The sequence below is a fragment of the Macaca thibetana genome, chromosome 7 (assembly GCF_024542745.1).
Source record: "Macaca thibetana thibetana isolate TM-01 chromosome 7, ASM2454274v1, whole genome shotgun sequence".
Classification (NCBI taxonomy): domain Eukaryota; kingdom Metazoa; phylum Chordata; class Mammalia; order Primates; family Cercopithecidae; genus Macaca; species Macaca thibetana.
This window is the reverse complement of record NC_065584.1, coordinates 150,055,262-150,072,861: the sequence shown is the minus strand read 5'-3', so window position 1 is coordinate 150,072,861 and position 17,600 is coordinate 150,055,262. Positions and strand designations below refer to the sequence as shown.

General features: G+C 39.7%; 2 protein-coding genes and 1 non-coding gene across 6 annotated transcripts in view; 2 read left to right on the top strand and 1 right to left on the bottom strand.

Moving 5' to 3' along the window:
* Nucleotides 1-8,514, top strand: part of INTS14 (integrator complex subunit 14) — a 34,331-nt gene extending 25,817 nt beyond the window's left edge. For all 4 annotated transcript variants that reach the window (XM_050795970.1, XM_050795969.1, XM_050795971.1 and 1 more), the window contains exons 10-12: nt 2,480-2,598; nt 5,269-5,334; nt 7,636-8,514. In XM_050795970.1, the coding sequence (XP_050651927.1) occupies nt 2,480-2,598; nt 5,269-5,334; nt 7,636-7,887 (437 nt within the window). In that variant the 3' untranslated portion in view covers nt 7,888-8,514. The remainder of the gene's footprint in view (nt 1-2,479; nt 2,599-5,268; nt 5,335-7,635) is intronic.
* A 422-nt stretch (nt 8,515-8,936) lies between these two features.
* Nucleotides 8,937-17,600, bottom strand: part of HACD3 (3-hydroxyacyl-CoA dehydratase 3) — a 49,274-nt gene continuing 40,610 nt past the window's right edge. Inside the window, exons 8-11 of the mRNA XM_050796010.1 lie at nt 17,422-17,534; nt 15,623-15,729; nt 14,911-15,042; nt 8,937-10,980 (exon numbers count right to left, since the gene is read on the bottom strand). Of these exons, the coding sequence (XP_050651967.1) occupies nt 10,904-10,980; nt 14,911-15,042; nt 15,623-15,729; nt 17,422-17,534 (429 nt within the window). The 3' untranslated portion in view covers nt 8,937-10,903. The remainder of the gene's footprint in view (nt 10,981-14,910; nt 15,043-15,622; nt 15,730-17,421; nt 17,535-17,600) is intronic.
* Nucleotides 16,206-16,306, top strand: LOC126960469 (small nucleolar RNA U13). Its single transcript, XR_007728012.1, has one exon. It is a non-coding gene; the product is annotated as a small nucleolar RNA U13 (small nucleolar RNA).

Genomic DNA, 17,600 nt, shown 5'->3' with positions numbered 1-17,600 from the left:
TCCTTTTTTTTCTTAGCATCATCTCCCATCCTCCTGCTTCATAAATGGTATGGTTATTCCCCAGACCTGTTGCATAGGTGTCGTCCTGAGTCTCCCCTTTACATCTCTCCTATGGATCTCCTGTTCACAACAACTCCTGAAAAAAAGGATACATGAGAAGTAAATATTTTGAAATCTTGTGTATTTTGGAAATATATATATGTTTATTTCATTCTTTATTCTTAATGATAGTTCGGTTAGGAATTGAGTTCTAAGTTGGAAGTCATAAGTCATTTTCCCTCAGAGTTTTGAAGCATTACTCTGTTGTCTCTTCTGGAGTCCAGTGTTGCTACGGAAAGTTAGTGCCATGGTGACTCAAAGACCTTTGACCCTGAACTGTATTTTCTCCATATTCCTCGGTGATCTTCTTTGTATCCCTGGTGTTCTGAATTTCAGAATGTTGGTCTCTTCATTCATTTTGCTAGGCACTCAGTAGACCCTTTCCGTCTGGCAATTCATGTTCTTCAGTATTGGGAAGATCAATTATTTCTTTGATTTCCTCTTTCTGTATTCTCTGTTCTCCTTTTCTGAAACATGTATTTGTGATTTGTATTTGTAATTTTCTATCTCTTTCTGCCCATTTTCCCATTTTTTAAATTTTTTCTGTCTTCTGTATCTTCAAATTTATCTTATAATTTTTATTTTTTGTTTATACTATCATATTTTTTATTTCTTCTTTCATAAATGTAATATTTCCTGTCTCCTAAGCCAGTTAGTTACCACATATAGGCTCCAGACAACTAATGACAGTACAAAATAGGCTCTGATTAGATGTTGAAATGTTTGGTAGTGATACTAAGTGCTAGGGGATAAAAGGGTCTAAGAAAAGCCACTATCTGCCAGAAAAACTTGAAACAATTTCATGGAAGGGGTAAGATAGGATCTGGACTTGGAATATAGGTAGGTAAGTTTGGACAGGTAAGGAATGGCAGTGTTGAATGGTGGAAAAAGTGTTGGCTTTGGAAACAGGCCCAACTGAGTCACTGTGAAACCTTATATAAATCCAACCTCTCTGTGCCTTAGTTTCCTCATCTTTAATGGGACTAATAACATCTTCACTCTAGAGTTGCTGTAAAGAGAGAAGTTGAATATGTAAAGTATCTGGCACCTAGTTGGAATTTAATAAATATTCTTTATTCTGTAAGTTCCTTGAGGCTGAAAAGTATTTTCTCTAGGCACAATTCCTGGCATAGTGCTTGCTACGTAGCGGGGTCTTACTATAGATAATGAATGAATAAGTGAATAAGTAAATGAGTGAATGAGAAGGGAGAACATTCTAGGCAGTGGGGAGTAATAGAAATAGCAGGAAAGTTGGAAATGAGCTATTGTGTGGGAAAGGACTTATAGGACCTTAGCCTGACTCAGAAGGTTTATATATTGACAAATATTAATGGAGATATGTCCGGAGAGTTGGGCCAGTGTTTTATGGAGGAGTCAGGGCTGAGGAGAGTTGGCAAAGGAAGTATTGGGCCAGTATCAAGGTGTTTCAGTTAATGACCAAATCCAGGGTAGAGAATGTCTGGCTCAGTTAGACAGACTGGTCTAATTACATTTTTCACCATGAACGTTTGGGCAAGGGATTTAAGTTCTCTGAACTTGTAGGAAAATGACTCCTGATCTGTCTATACCAGAAGGTGGTAATAATAATAAAGATCAAATACACCATTAGAAGTATGCGTGCTTTATAAGTTTGTGGCAGTTTCATAGGCTCAGGAAGCAGGTACAGAGACAAACCCTGTTTGTTCATGTAGCTATAAAACCAACATGGCTTTACATTTTTGGAAGCAATAAACTAAAAAGCCATATTGGGGTATGCTTCACCAATAAAAGTATTTCTTGTCTTGCCCTTTGCCTTAATTTGGCTATATATAGTTTTCCTTTTTAATTATTTTAATGCCTAGACCTGTGCTCTCTAATCCAGTAGCTACTGGCCACATTAAATTTAATTAAAATTAAATAAAATTTAAAATTCAGTTTCTCAGTCACACTAGCCACAGGTCAAGTGCTCAGTAGTTAGTAGCTACCATATTAGACAGCACAGATATAGAACATTTCCGTCATACAGAAAGTTCAGTGGGAGAGCACTGGGTTAGACTATATAGAATTGCAGTATATATGTGTGTGTCTGTGTGTATGTATGTGTATATATATATTTTTAAATATGTATTTGTTTTATTCTTTGACCTTAATTTATAAATCAGATAAGTGAAGCTTGTTTCTTTAAAAACATTAAGCTGTTTTTCACTTAAATGGGCCTCCTACATCAGTGGCTTTCTGTTGAGAACAGGTTCTCCAACCTGACTGAAGTTAATGGATTTTCTTAATTAACAAAGTGATAGGATATCAAAGATTGAGTGATTCAAAGAGCTTCTAGTCTAATTGGAAATGTAACTGATTGTGTTTTGCCAGATGTCATTTCAAGAATGTCTTTTCTTTTAAGATGCTAAAGAAAACCCTTATGGCGAGGATGACAATAAGAGCCCATTCCCCCTGCAGCCCAAAAACAAACGCAGTTATGCCCAGAATGTGACCGTCTGGATCAAACCCAGCGGCCTGCAGGTAACATTACCATTTATGTTGCTTTCCACTGGGGACAGGAGGCATTTGGGTAGGCAGGCAAGCATTTTATTTGATTTTCTTTTCCTTTGATACTTAGTAATTCATTTACTTCTAATGTTTGTCATTATTTCCAAAAGGGATTTGAGATGCCCTACAGTAAAACATGTATATAGCAAAATCATTTTTTACAAAATTTAGAGCAATAAGAATCCTAGAGGAAGAAGGAAGACAATTGTGCCAGGAACCCAAGGCAAAATGATAATTTTACATGAGCATTTTGGCTCTGAGCTTCCTGTTGACAAGGTCAGTTGTTCGTGTCTGAAAAAAGGACATTTGTCAGTTTGTCTAGAGAGACATATTTTCCTAGCATTGAATTTTAGTGTGAAATTTTTTATATGGTGAGGCATTAAATAACATAATGGGTATTTAACAACAGTTTTGGAAAAGATGTAAAAGTCTTCATAACGATATTTCTTCCATCTCTTCAGTAGAACTCAATCCATAGAATTATATTCCACAAAAACACTTTCATAGGAAGCTATGATAATATGATTATCAAAGAATTATGCTTTCAGGCAAGGTATTCAGGAACATTTCTCCTTTCTTCAACAAAAAGTCATTTATACCTGTTTTTAAAAATCACTTACTGAAACTTTTTTCTCCTTTGAGCACCTTTATTATATTTGTTCCTCCAGTAAGTTCAACTTAAACCAAATGAGAAGACACAGTCAGTCCATTTGGACAACAAAAGTAGTTTCTGTTGACTGCACAGTCTCTGAGCCCCCTTTCCATGGAGACTGAACCACATCCTGCCAAGGCTAATGTGTCAGGGGCCTCTTTGTTGGAAAATCGGGGTCTTCTATTTTGCTGATGTCCCTGGCCCAGTACTTCCTTGTCAGAGGGATATTAGAACCACTTTCACCACCAGTTATAGCTGAGCTTTTCTTATTTTTTTAAATTTTTTTGTTTGAATCTTGACTACTATAGAAAAAAATTCTTTTGTTCTTGGGTTTATTTTACTTATTCTGGTAAAATATACATAAAATGTATCTTCAACCATTTTAAAGTACACAATTCAGTCCCATTTAGTGCATTCACAGTGTACCATCACCACTCTCTAGTTCCAGAACATTTTAATCACTTCAAAAGGAAACCCTCTGCCCATTAGAAAAGTCACTCCACATTCCTTCTCCCAGGCCCCAGCAACCACTCATTTGCTTTCTGTCTCTATGGACTTACCTATTCTAGATATTTCATATAAACAGAATCATACAATTTGTGGCCTTTTGTGTTTGACTTCTTGTACTTAACATGATGTTTTCAAGGTTTATTCATGTTGTAGTATGTATCAGTACTTCATTCCTTTTTATGGCTAATATTCCATATGTCTATATGTATGTGTCACATTTTGATTATTCCTCAGTCGATGGACATTAGGGTTATCTTTTGGCTATTGTGCATAATGCTGTTACGAGCATTCATGTATAAGTTTTTGTCTGAATATTTGTTTTCAATACTCTTGGGTATGTATTTTAATGGGAATGGGTTTGCTGGGTCAGACAGCAATTCTGCTTAACTTATTGAGGAATTGCCACACTCTTTCACAGTAGCTGCACCATTTTACATTCCTGCTAGTAGTGTATAAATGTTCCACTTTCTCCACATTCCTACCAATACTCGTTGTTTTCCTTTTATTATTATCGTATAGCTATCATAGTAGGTGTGAAGTGGTATGTCTGTGTCTTTGCATTTCCTCAATGACTAGTAATGTGCATCTTTTCCCGTGCTTATTGGCCATTTGTGTATATTATTTGAAGAAGTATATACTCAAGTTCTTTGTCCATTTTTTAATTGGGTTTGTCTTTTTGTTGTTGGGTTTTTTTATATATTCTAGATAGTATGATCCTTAGCAGATATGATTTGCAAATATCTTCTCCCATTTTGTGAGTTATCTTTTCACTCTCTTTATAGTGTCCTTTGATACACAAAAGTTTTTGGTTTTGAAGAAGTCAAATTTTGTTTTTTGCTTTTGTTGTTTGTGCTTTTTGCTGTCTTAAGAGATCATTGCCAAATCCAAGGTCATAAAGATTTCTTTGTTTTCTTTTTCTTCTTCCCTTGAGAAACGCATCTCACTGTGTTGCCCAAGCTGGTCTCAAACTTCTGGCCTCAAGCCATCCTCCTGAGTAGCTGGGATTACAGGGGCACACCACTGCACCTGGCCCCTGTTTTTTCTAAGAGTTCTATAGTTTTAGCTTTTACATGTAGGTCTCTGATCCATTTTGAGTTAATTTTTTGTATATGGTATTATGTAAGGGTCCAACATTATTCTTTTGCATGTGGATATCCAGTTGTCTCAGCACCAAATGTTGAAAAGACTATTTTTTCCCCATTGAATGGTCTTTGTTCTGGTGGTAGATGTATGGGTTTACTGGGTACATTTTTATGAGGCAAGTTTGTTTCTGTCAGGGGATTTATTTTACTATCAAGCCTTTTGAAGGAGGGAGTGCTTTACTAATGTTGAACTGACATTAACACAGAAGGGATCCTCATCTTGACATTGTAGCTGTGTTCTCATTTTCATTTCTTTAAACATTTAGATCCATTCTTTTATATTTTTCCCCTTTTTACCACAGAATTCTAACGTTGGATTTTTTTTTTTACCCTTAATAGACAGATGTACAGAAGATTTTAAGAAATGCAAGGAAACTACCTGAAAAAACACAGACATTCTATAAGGTGAGACAGTTAGAATATAGTGGAAGAGGAGGTACCTTAAATATATGGTTCATAATAGTAGAACTGTGAGATGGCAGTGTGAATATGGGCAGGCATTAGAGATGTGTGACTTGGGCCTCAGTTTTTTCAAATAAACTCAGTAAAAGTGATAGGTCTGTTCCTTCCCTAAAATCCAAAAATTAGAAGGGTTTAAATGGCCTCATTCTGTACAGGCAGAGGGTTTTTCTGTGTTGGGGCTGCTGTGAATGAATGACTGATGGAAGCAGCTGAGAGGACCTGTGGGTCATAGCCCTGAACTCTCCTCATCACTCCTATATGGGTATCCAGGCCAACCCCAGGCAACCAATGTATGTGGCTTCCTGGATGGGGAATTGTCCGGAACATTCTTTTTTTTTTTTTTTTTCTTGAGACGGAGTCACACTCTGTTGCCCAGGCTGGAGTGCCATGGTGAGATCTTGGGTCACTGCAACCTCCGCCTCACGCATTCAAGTGATTCTCCTGCCTCAGCCTCCCAAGTAGCTGGTACTACAGGCACGTGCCACCACGCCCAGCTAATTTTTGTTTGTTTGTTTTTTGAGACAGAGTCTCACTCTGTCAGCCAGGCTGGAGTGCAGTAGCATGATCTCAGCTCACTGCAACCTCTGCCTCCTGGGCTCAAGCAATTCTCTTGCCTCAGCCTCCCAAGTAGCTGGTATTACAGGTGTGTGCCACCATGCCCGGCTAATTTTTGTATTTTTAATAGAGACGGGGTTTCACCATGTTGGCCAGACTGGTCTTGAACTCCTGACCTTGGGTAATCCGCCCACCTCAGTCTCCCAAAGTGCTGGGATTACAGGCATAAGCCACCGTTCCAGGCCCAATTTTTGTATTTTTTTGTAGAGATGGGGTTTTGCTATGTTGGCCAGGCTGGTCTCGAACTCCTGACCTCAGGTAATCCACCCGCCTCGCCTTCCCAAAGGTGCTGGGATTACAAGCATGAGCCACCCCACCCAGTCACCCCAGAACATTCTTATTGCACCAGAGAATCTGCTTCTAGGAATGACATCTGACATTACACATTTATGAATTGCAGAGGAGATGGCCCTCCAGAATCATATGTAGCTGATCCAGAACCATTGGTGAAGAGACTATTAAGTTACAGGGGGTGGGGTAGAGTGGGGAACATTTAGGTTTGCTCCTTGATTCTCCCCTATTGTTCTGGTGTTTGGCTGGAATTAAATTAAGTGCAGCATAAAGCATGTCATTTGTGTCGTAGCTTTCTAATTCTAAAATATCGGCACACATAGCCAGCCTCAGGCTAGCATCTTAACGGGAGAAGATACATGCTACTTTGTCTGGGTGTTATCTCATTACCTTTATGTCACTGTTGTCTTCAAACCTAATTAAGTAGTAAGCTGGTGAAATAAAACAGCTTTAATCAGAGTTCAACTGCAGAGCTTCTCAGCCAGCCAGGCCCCTCCCTAACTGAAGCCCATAATCCATGCAGTCCATCCTCCCTGCAGAGCTTCCTACAGTCATCAGCTATTTACTCATGATGACACACTTGTTTGGCCTTCTTAACTTTCCGCTTTTTAAACAAATGATAGTAGAAAGATAAGTCAGAGAGCCCATTTCTCTTTTCTGGTTTTATATCATTCTACATATTAGAGCTCAAAAGAGCCTAGAGAAACTGCTTCAGCCCCTGCAGTGGGTAAGGAAGGGGTTATTCTCCTCATTTTATAAATGAGGTCTTTGAGACCCAGAGAGGCTACACAACTTGCCCAGACCACTCCACTAAGGGGTTGTTGGGGCACTTCTTATTTATCTGCTTCTATCACTAACCAGCCTTTCTTTTTGTTGGTGTTTCCACTCTGACTCCTCCAGGGCCTCCTCTGAGCCTGTTTATTGTCTTAGTCTGAGGCCCTGCCACAGTGGGGTTAAGAGCCTTTTCAGATTGAGGGCAAGTCTTTTCCATACCTAAGTAACAAGGGGAAAGTACTCCTTCTTAAAGTTAGGAGTAATGAAATGATGGATGCAAAGTGCTGACTACCACGTGTGGCATAAATGCTCATTAACTGTGATGATGACGTTGTTTCATTCAGCTCACTGTCTTCCTTAGCCAGCTTCTGGTCACCTGCAGAGGAACCACTTCCCAGTAAAACCATCACATTCTTGTTACTGGCATCCCTAAATAAACATTTGTTCTCATTGAAAATTGCTCCCTGAAGTTCAGTCAAGGAGAACTTATTTCTAAGCTGAGCACTTAGAAAGTATGTGTTGAGAACACATTTCAGGAGCATTGGTGATTTTCTGTCGTTTCAGGAGCTGAACCGTTTGCGAAAGGCCGCTCTAGCCTTTGGTTTCCTGGACCTGCTGAAAGGGGTGGCTGATATGCTGGAAAGGGAATGCACACTGCTGCCTGACACAGCCCACCCTGATGCTGCATTCCAGCTGACCCATGCTGCCCAGCAGCTCAAACTGGCCAGTACCGGCACCTCTGAGTATGCCGCTTATGACCAGAACATCACACCTTTGCACACGGACTTCTCTGGGAGCAGCACTGAAAGAATTTGAAACTGACTTTTGGAGCTTTCCTTCTTTTTTCTTTCAACTGAAAATGATTTAGGTAAAACCTTTCCGGTATGTTCACCTCTGGAAGAGCCACCCAAAGACCTTCCTGAGGCTGCCTCAGAAGCACCATGTGCTGTTTTGAATGACTCTACTAGTATGAGAAGGATGTGAAGATGGTTGGCTGGTTGGGCTTTAACTTCCTGGGACTCATAATTTTTAAGCTTGGAAGATAGCTGCTGTTCCCATGATGGGCACATTTCCTGAGAGGCTTGAAGGACTGATGAGCATAGAGCACCCCTGCCTTCCTCAGGAAACCTGACCGGCAAGGGCTCTCTGGCTTCCTGAAAGCTTCACCTCTTCTCTCCAGTTTATATCTCAACTGTATAGGGCATTTTCAAGCTTCTGTTCATGGAATGAGCAACTCAGACTGTCTGGAGCTTGCTGAGTACAAACACAACACCACTAAGTTTCAGAACTTTCCTTACAACTTGGGCAAAATGTGGTGATAACTCTTAGGTGCTTTTGGTGTCTCTTGAGATTCTAACTTTTAAAGAGCAACCATTAATGTGTAAAATGAGTCCTATTTCTTCCAGGTTTTTTTTCAATGACAACAAAATATTTGATTTTCTATAAAATGGTTTCACTATGAAACTAAGACCTTTGTCTTTTGGTCTGTCTTATCACTTTAATTTCAACTTTCTAAGTGGCATAGATTCATAAATCATGAGGTTTCCTTATTTCTGACAGTGATTAGGCCTCATTGCCTAAGCAAGGTTCTAGCTAGATAATCCTGACAGATCACTGATTCCAAAGTTAATTACGGTTCCAATTTGCCAGCTAGCATTATGACTTTGGGCAACTTCTTGAGGCTTTGTCTACATCATCAGTGTTTTTCAGTTGCACCACCTTCCCTGTAACTCTCAGGCTTCAACCAGAGCAACTGTTTTTGGTTTAATATGCTGAACTGCTACATAATATTTTGCCTGAACAAAGGACTTTATCACTAACAGAAAACCACTAGACTAAATTATCTTTAAGCACAGTCATTAGAATTTTGATTGTAAATGTTTTAATAGAAATACACAATCTTTCACTTTCTCAGACAGCAATAAAGGGGTTTGTAACAATCACTAAGAATACAGAATTTGCCACGACGATGCAGCATAATCTACTGCAAAGCTGATCTGCCCAATTACACATAGTCAGCTGCAAGAATATCAGAAATCAATACGAACAAGTATTGACAGGTGTTACAGACATGCAAACTATCCTTCAATGCAACGAATTTTTAAGAAATCAGCTAGCCTATGTTAATCAGATGTTTTAGATCAAACCAAGTTTCCATCTTGGGCTCAGTGAAACAGTATTAACTCAATGAGTCTCCTTTCCCCCAGGAATGTTGGGAATGGCAGAACAGAAAGAGCTATCACTCCTTAAATTCTTCTATGCAAGTGTTACTCCAACACTTATTTTACTTGGTTTACTTGGAATGTATGAGAGGAAACTGATGTTTTTTACAATGGCCAACTGTATGTCTAAATTTTCAGTTCTCCTTTTTGTGAGTTTCCTGCCAGAAATCTTTGTTAAAGGATCAGCGCTGTTCACCCCAAAGTTCTCTCTGTTTTCAGTGTTCTATGGCAGATGGGTTTTAAAAAGCCAAATGAACAGCAGCAGAATGAAGTTATTTTTGAGGTCTATGCAAAAAAATGTAGTCCCATCACTCACTCACCACTCACTAGAACAAATATACAAGTAAATGGACTCAGCCAGTGCAGGAGATGGAAGGCTGCCATTTTTTGTGTTTGTGCACAGCCTAAGACAGTTTGGAGGTGAGTTTGGCCTACTCTAATGTTTCTAGTTTGTCAAAGGCTGTACACGGTGTTACTGCCAGTTTGATCTACATATTGTGTTCCCTTTGGATCCCTGCTACCATTTGGACCGTGTGTGTGTGTGTGTGTGTGTGGGGTTTGGTTTTTTTGAGACAGGATCTTCCACTGTCACCCCGGCTGCAGTGCAGTGGCAATCTCGGCTCACTGCAGCCTTGACCTCCTGGGCTCAGGATCCTCCCTTCTCAGCCTCTTGAGTAGCTGGGACTACAGGTGTGTGCCACCACAACCAGCTAATATTTTTATTTTTTGTAGAGATAGGGGTCTCACTATGTTGCCCAGGCTGGTCTTGAACTCCTGGCTTCAAGTGATGCTCCCACCTAGGTGTCCCAAAGTGCTGGGATTACAGGTGTGAGCCACATTCCTGGCTGAGTTTGGAACTTATAATCTCATTGTTTTCTAAATAATGTTTCACTTTTCTTCAGTGTTGAAAATAGTTATTTACTTAAGAATGGCATGATCATGATGTTCCAAGATTCTGATTAGTTTCTTTCAAAGCATTCTGTGCCTCTTCAATGCCCACACTACTGAGCACTACAATAATAGATGTTGTTAAGCCAAAGGATGTCACATGTAAAACATGTTCTCGAGCCCCACTCTTAGAAATGTTTTATCAATGACTCAGTCTACTTCACTTTCAAAAAGTCAATGCCATCCCACTAAACAAGTAACCCCTTAGGTACAGAATAATTAAGTCCTGCCTGAGTCACTTTAACAGTCTTCTATAGAGTGACATAGTCTTGCTTTTTTTCACAAGCAATAGCTGAAAAGAACAAATCTCAACTGTAAGAACCGTCAGTACATTGTAGGGATAAAGCACTTTTTGAAAAAAAAATCTCTGGCATGAATTAGACAGACTGAACATGAGACAGGGTTGGGGTGGGCTGAGCCTTTTGGTGTCATTAACTGAATACACAAGAATGAACCTCTCATCAGATATCAGGAATCCATGTCATGCAATTACTACAACAAGATAACAGTAAATTCAGGAATGTTACTGGGGAAAAGGAAGATAGCCTCACTGAGAATTTAATCATTTAACATTAAAAAAACTTTTACATTGGTACAAGAAGGTAAAACTGTAAGAATCAGATTAGGCTCAAACTGGCAAGAAGCCATCTAAATCTTTCTTTTTAGTGGATCTTTTTCTTTTTTTGTCCATAGCGCCGTCTGCGCTGTTTATAAAGGTGACGAAAATTTATGTATAACCCTGAAAAAGAAAAGAGGTCAATTAGAAATTAGAGTCTTTGTCTATTTATAACCAGAAGCTCTTGTGGCAGGGACAGTATCTAGCTGTCTGTCATATCCCACAGCAAAAAGCTCATTGCAGCGGCTCAGGAAGGAGTACAACTTAGAACAAATTAACAATAGACACAAACCAATTTTTCCCCAGTGTGTTTATTTATTTCTTACTATTTTTGCGACAGAGTCTCATTCCGTCGCCCAGGCTGGAGTGCAGTGGCACGGTCTCAGCTCACTGCAACCTCCGCCTCTCAGGTTCAAGCAATCCTCCTGCCTCAGCCTCCTGAGTAGCTGGGATTACAGGCGTCCACCACCACGCCTGGCTAATTTTTTGTATTTTTAGTAGAGGTGGGGTTTCACCATGTTGGTCAGGCTGATTTCAAACTCCTGACCTCAAATGATATGGCCGGCTTGGCCTCCCAAAGTACTGGGATTACAGGCATAAGCCACCACACCCAGCCTCCCAGTGGGTTTAAAACATATTTTTTTCCTTATAAAATTTTCAAACACGCAGAAGATTAAATCATTGTACAGTGAACACCTAGATTTACTGCTTTTTACTATACTGGCTGTATCACATCCCTATTCATCTATTTATCTCTTCAGCCATCTCATTTTTTATGCACTTCAATGTTTGGTTTCGGATATCAATATACCTCACCCACCCAATTCTTCACATAGGTATAGTTTGATATTCTTTCTTTTACAGTAAAATTTACATACAATGAAATGCAGAAATCTAAAGTGCAGAAACAACCTAATTTTTAATTCAAGGCTACTCAAGAACATGGCCAGGCACAGTGGCTCATGCCTGTAATCCCAGCACTTCGGGAGACCAAGGTGGGTGGATCACCTGAGGTCAGGAGTTCGAGACCAGCCTGGCCAACATGGTGATACCCCCATCTCTACTAAAAATACAAAAATCAGCCAGGCATAGTGACAGGTGCCTGTAATCCCAGCTACTCTGGAGGCTGAGGCAAGAGAATTGCTTCAACTTTTGAGGCAGAGGTTGCAGTGAGCAAAGATTGTGCCACTGCACTCTAGCCTGGGCGACAAAGCAAGACTTTGTCTCACCAAAAAAAAAAAAAAAAAACTGAAAGAAAAGTCCTCTGACCTAGATACAAATGTTAACTAGCTGTTTATGCTGCTTCAAAATTATAAATGTGAATTTAGGATTTACTTCATTCTAAATAATAAGAAAAGAGCAACTATGTATTTATTATAAGCAAACTAGGTATGAACATAAAATCTTGCAAATTAGAGTGTACAACAATATAAACAACACAAAGAAAGGTAGTAAGGCAATGCACTTTAAAATATTTCCACCCCTCTACCCTGTTTACTAAAGTATTTTAAATGTCTTTCCAATATTTATTCCTCTCTATCTTATGCCCATTTCATGGGGCCTAGTTATACTGAATTTATACAGTAATAAAGGTAAAAAGCTGTCTTTAATGAGTACATTTTCTGAACTGAGGGTTCCTCTCTTCAAGGGCAAAACATTTTAATAGTTTTGGTTGGCAATCTTTCTTAAATGGATTATACCCTTTGCTGAAATAGAAAAAAAGAAGTAGACGTTAACCTTTTGCAAATGACGTGGGCCTACAATGTATACTATTTAACTGTACATCTGCCATACACTGGTACACTAAGGGGCTCCTAACACTATGGTGTAAGTCTCTCCTCCCCCAACACTAAATGACCAAGACCACTGGGCTTTCTCGCTTCCTGGGCTTACCTTGCATGGTCTTCCTCTCACTGTCCAGGGTAGCAAGCCGCAACAACGATCCCAACAACCTCTACCTCCCGTTATTTCATACCTTTGTGTAGTCCCCTCCCATGTTATACTGGGTTGGTCTGTGTGATGGTTTGTCACTTCTGAGATTAGGCACTATGGCTTCTGGCTCTCTCTCTCTAACCAATTGCTCTGGGTGGGGGAAGCCATGCCATGAGTAGCCATATGGAGAGGGGCTATGGCAAGAAACCGAAGCCTCCTGTCAACAGCCACAAGAGTGAGCTTGGAGCAGATCCTCCAGCCCCAGTCAAGTCTACAGAAACTGCAGCACCAGCTGACAGCCTGACTGAAACCTCATGAGACCCTGAGCCAGTACCACCCAGCCAGGCTGCTTCCTGACCTTCGGAAACTATGTGAGATAATAACTGTTTATTGTTTTCAGCTGCTAAGTTTTGGGGTCATTTGTTACACAGCAATAGAGAACTAATACACTTGTTGCATCCTTCTATGGCTAGAAGACTGGACAGTTATATTTATTTAGGGCTACCTTAAGTCTTTTGTGAAATAAAGCAAGGAAATATATATAAATTACCACTAAAATGTATCAAAACTTTAAAAAGTCCTTATAGTTAGGAGCTTGTCTTATCATTAAACATGTAAAGTTCTATGTATGATAATCAGTGTTTTCTCCTCTCAATATATTTAATGACAAAATTCCTTTCATTCTGACTTTTTATATTCTTAGTTGTCATATTCAAATCAATAAGTATTAAACAGTCTGCTCTTAAAGGGAAAAAATTACTTGTTTTTCTCAAATTGTATTTAACCTACATATAAGAATGTATGTATTTTCACATCTACGTATAGAATATAGATAATATGGATAGAATCATGTATAGTTGCATTTAGAAATTACCAAATATTGATTACTAATAAAATTTTTTTTTGAGACAGAGTCTCGCTCTGTCACACAGGCTGCAGTGCAGTGGCACAATCTCAGTTCATTGTAACCTCTGCCCCCTGGGTTCAAGCGATTCTCTTGCCTCGGCCTCCCAAGTAGCTGGAATTACAGGCATGCGCCACCATGCCCAGCTAATTTTTGTATTTTTAGTAGAGATGGGGTTTCGCCATGTTGGCCAGGTTGGTCTTGAACTCCTGACCTCAAGTGATCTGCCCACCTCAGCCTCCCAAAGTGCTGGGATTACAGACATAAGCCACCATACCCGGCCTCTAAAAAAAATTTAACAAAAACAACAAAAAAATCCTTATAGTTGGGAAACCTTTTAAATTTGTCGTATTTGTAATAATTTAGGTTTATTTCTTTTTCCCTTCTGTTCTTAGTTTTTATAAAGTAAGGCATGAATTTATGATTTTATATAAACATAAATTAATAAGTCAGCAGGTTTTCCATGAGGAGCAGGGAACTTTCCTACTGTGAGGTGGAAGACTTTACGACAACCCTTGGCTGCTCAGAGGCCTTTATTCCCTTCTCCCTTCCTTGCTGCCAGCTGTCTTATCACCTCTATAAACTCTGGATGAGGAATGTGCTACTGAAATTAGTAATAGTGGGAGCTTCTTAGTCTATTTTAAAAGAGCTCCTTACTTTTTTTTTTTTTTTGAGATAGAGTCCTGCTCTGTTGCCCAGGATGGAGTGCAATGGCATAATCTCAGCTCACTGCAACCTCTGCCTCCCGGGTTCAAGCAATTCTCCTGCCTCAGACTCCTGATTAGCTGGGATTACAGGCATCCGCCACCACGCCCAGCTAATTTTTGTATTTTTAGTAGAGATGGGGTTTCACCATGTTGGTCAGGCCGGTCTCGAACTCCTGACCTCGTGATCCGCCAGCCTCAGCCTCCCAAAGTGCTGGGATTACAGGCGTAAACCACCATGCCTATCCCCTTACATTGTTTTAAACAAGAAATATCTTATGGTATATTCCCAATCACCAAGAGCACTTAAAGAACATACTTTAACCACTGGAGATTTAGAAAAATATTTCCTTACCATAGCATATTCCCCTAGTGGGTCTGTTTTTGCAAAGTAATCATTCTCTAATTCTATCCCAAAAGAATTTTCATATGGACTTTTACATTTCTGAATGACTTATTTCTACTCTCTAAGAAGTGACAAGAAAAAGTCTGTATTACAGAATCAATACTTACCTAAAAATATCATTATAAGATAAATCTGAAGAAAAAAGGAAAATCTAACTTTGATTTTCACTGGATATGGCAACGTGAAACTGAATCGTCCTGTCTCATTGAATATTGGAATGGACTGAATCACTGAGATAGCTGAAAACAGAAACAAGAACTTGTTAGAAGCAAATGAAACAGTCACATCTAATGACAGAAACTTCCAGCCCTAATACTCTGAAGTTTCAGTTCTGGGTGTGCTAGAAAGGCTTCCTCCTCCCTTTGTACAGAAAGCTCATGCCTCTTCTTTTTTTCCCCTAGTTTTCTAAGAGATCAGCCTCCAACCTGTCAACAGAGAGACAGATGAGGAAGTCATGGCAGTGGGCTTCTTCTATTCTATAAAATGGAGAGAAAAATCCCTAGCTGACTTATGTACAAGATGTTTGTCAGAATAAAATAAAGTTGTCAGTAAGAATCCCCTTTGGAATACTAAAAGCATCATACAAATGGGAAACATACAGGACAGGACCACCAGGCTTTCCAATGTTACAAAATGAGCTACTTTTCTGGAACAGTCTGGGTACCAGGAGTATTATGGAAGGAAGCCCATGCAAAGAAATCCCTGAAAAGTCCAACACTTCCATTTATCGGACTAAGGCCGGGGAAGAAAGGACTGGTCTCTCAGCCTCTGGGCACCCTCTGGAGCTAAGCTATGAAAGCTAAGAGTCCCTGAGAGTACCTTCCGCCAAACATCCCAGTGGATATAAGGGAATCCACAGAGTGTAACGAAGCCATGTGAGCACCTTCCAATCCATGTCAATGCACGTCAGCATGTAGAAGGAGTACCTATTGAAAATAAGTGATTCCAACGTGAAAAGGCGCTTCAGGTTCTGAATGCGACCTTAGAATATCATTTAAATAGATGAATTATATTTCTCAGTTAACCACACATGGTTTCTTCAGAACAGAATTATAAAGCTGGCTATCAACCCATAAACTTGTCACACTACGCCCTAAATTTTCAAAGGATGTGAACTCTCTTTAATGGCAGACTAAGTTTAGGTCTCAAAGGAACCCTCTTTTTTCAGTATAGGGACTGGATACTCAGACGTTGTTTGGCTTTATTCCTAGTACTGATCTACATTCCCAGTAGGTAAGGATATTAGATACTTTATTTCTGGATAAGTGAGTTGTTAGCAAAATTAAAGTATACAAAAGACCTCTAATCTAGAATCAGACATACTCTATTTTAAAAGAGATCCCTTGAGAAAAGAAATGTTCCTTCTCAAACAGTAAACATTGCATTAAGGACCCATAATCTGATCCTTTTATAGCTCATAAGTGTGATAATTGGATTTTCGCTCTCCTGTGTGAGATGTGCTTCCCTCAAACCTTGTTACATCAGCACATTACCTGTCTGATTTGAAAAACATAGGACCTATAATCTGTTTTACCTTTGTATTAAGGCTATTAGAGGGTACACTGGGTGCCATGGGACACAGACCATGGTTAAGACACAATTTAAGGCTGCTATGGCCTGTTCCCCCTCTCAACTAGCAACTTTGTCAAAATACCACCAAACCTGGAGCTGAAGAGTTCATTTGCAAAATCCTTGCTCCAGCTGACTGAAAGGGAAGAAATATGGAGTGTGTATGATCTGGTAAAGAAGAATACATCTACTTTAACTAGATCCATTTCTTAAAAGGTATTTATTCTACTAACAACCGAGAATGGGAAAATTAGGTTAGAGGCCATTTCAAACTTCAATAATCTTGTAGTGTAAGATTCATTTCTATCATCCCTTAAATTTAGTCTTAAACTAGTTCTATCCAACCTGGATTGCTCCTTCAACCTCATGTTTCTTCAGCCCTTTCAATAATTTTTCCATGTGGATGGGTCCTCTCTTTCCAAGACTGCAAGATCCTGAAGTCATAGTAAGATGAGTCTTCCCTTTCTCTGGTTCTCCTCTTCTGCTCCCTAGTATCCGGTCTGGTATTATGATCCAATGACGGCTTTAAAAAAATCTGCCTCGGCCGGGCGCGGTGGCTCAAGCCTGTAATCCCAGCACTTTGGGAGGCCGAGACGGGCGGATCACGAGGTCAGGAGATCGAAACCATCCTGGCTAACACGGTGAAACCCCGTCTCTATTAAGAAATACAAAAAACTAGCCGGGCGAGGTGGCGGGCGCCTGTAGTCCCAGCTACTCGGGAGGCTGAGGCCGGAGAATGGCGTGAACCCGGGAGGCGGAGCTTGTAGTGAGCTGAGATCCGGCCACTGCACTCCAGCCTGGGCGACAGAGCGAGACTCCGTCTCAAAAAAAAAAATAAATAAATAAAATAAAATAAAATAAAAATAAAAATAAAAATAAAAAAATCTGCCTCAACTTTGCAGAGCACATAGATGCAACCAGAATTCTCCACATATGTAATCTTAGTCCCAAACCAAATGAGACTCTGGCTAAGACAATGACTCCCTCAAGAACAGAGCTGCTGCAAAGAGGGAGAAGCATTCAAACACCATCCTGGCATTTCTACCCACCTGAAAATTTCAATTGCGCTCCACAAATAAAACACAAAGAAAACCACAGCTTTATTCTGCATTTCTTCCATGGTGCCAAAGATGATAAACAAAATAAAATTTCTTCCAAGGAGCTATTAGAAAGACCCAAAAGAGAAAAAAGTTAATAAAATATACGTAAAGTTATACAAATGTGTTAT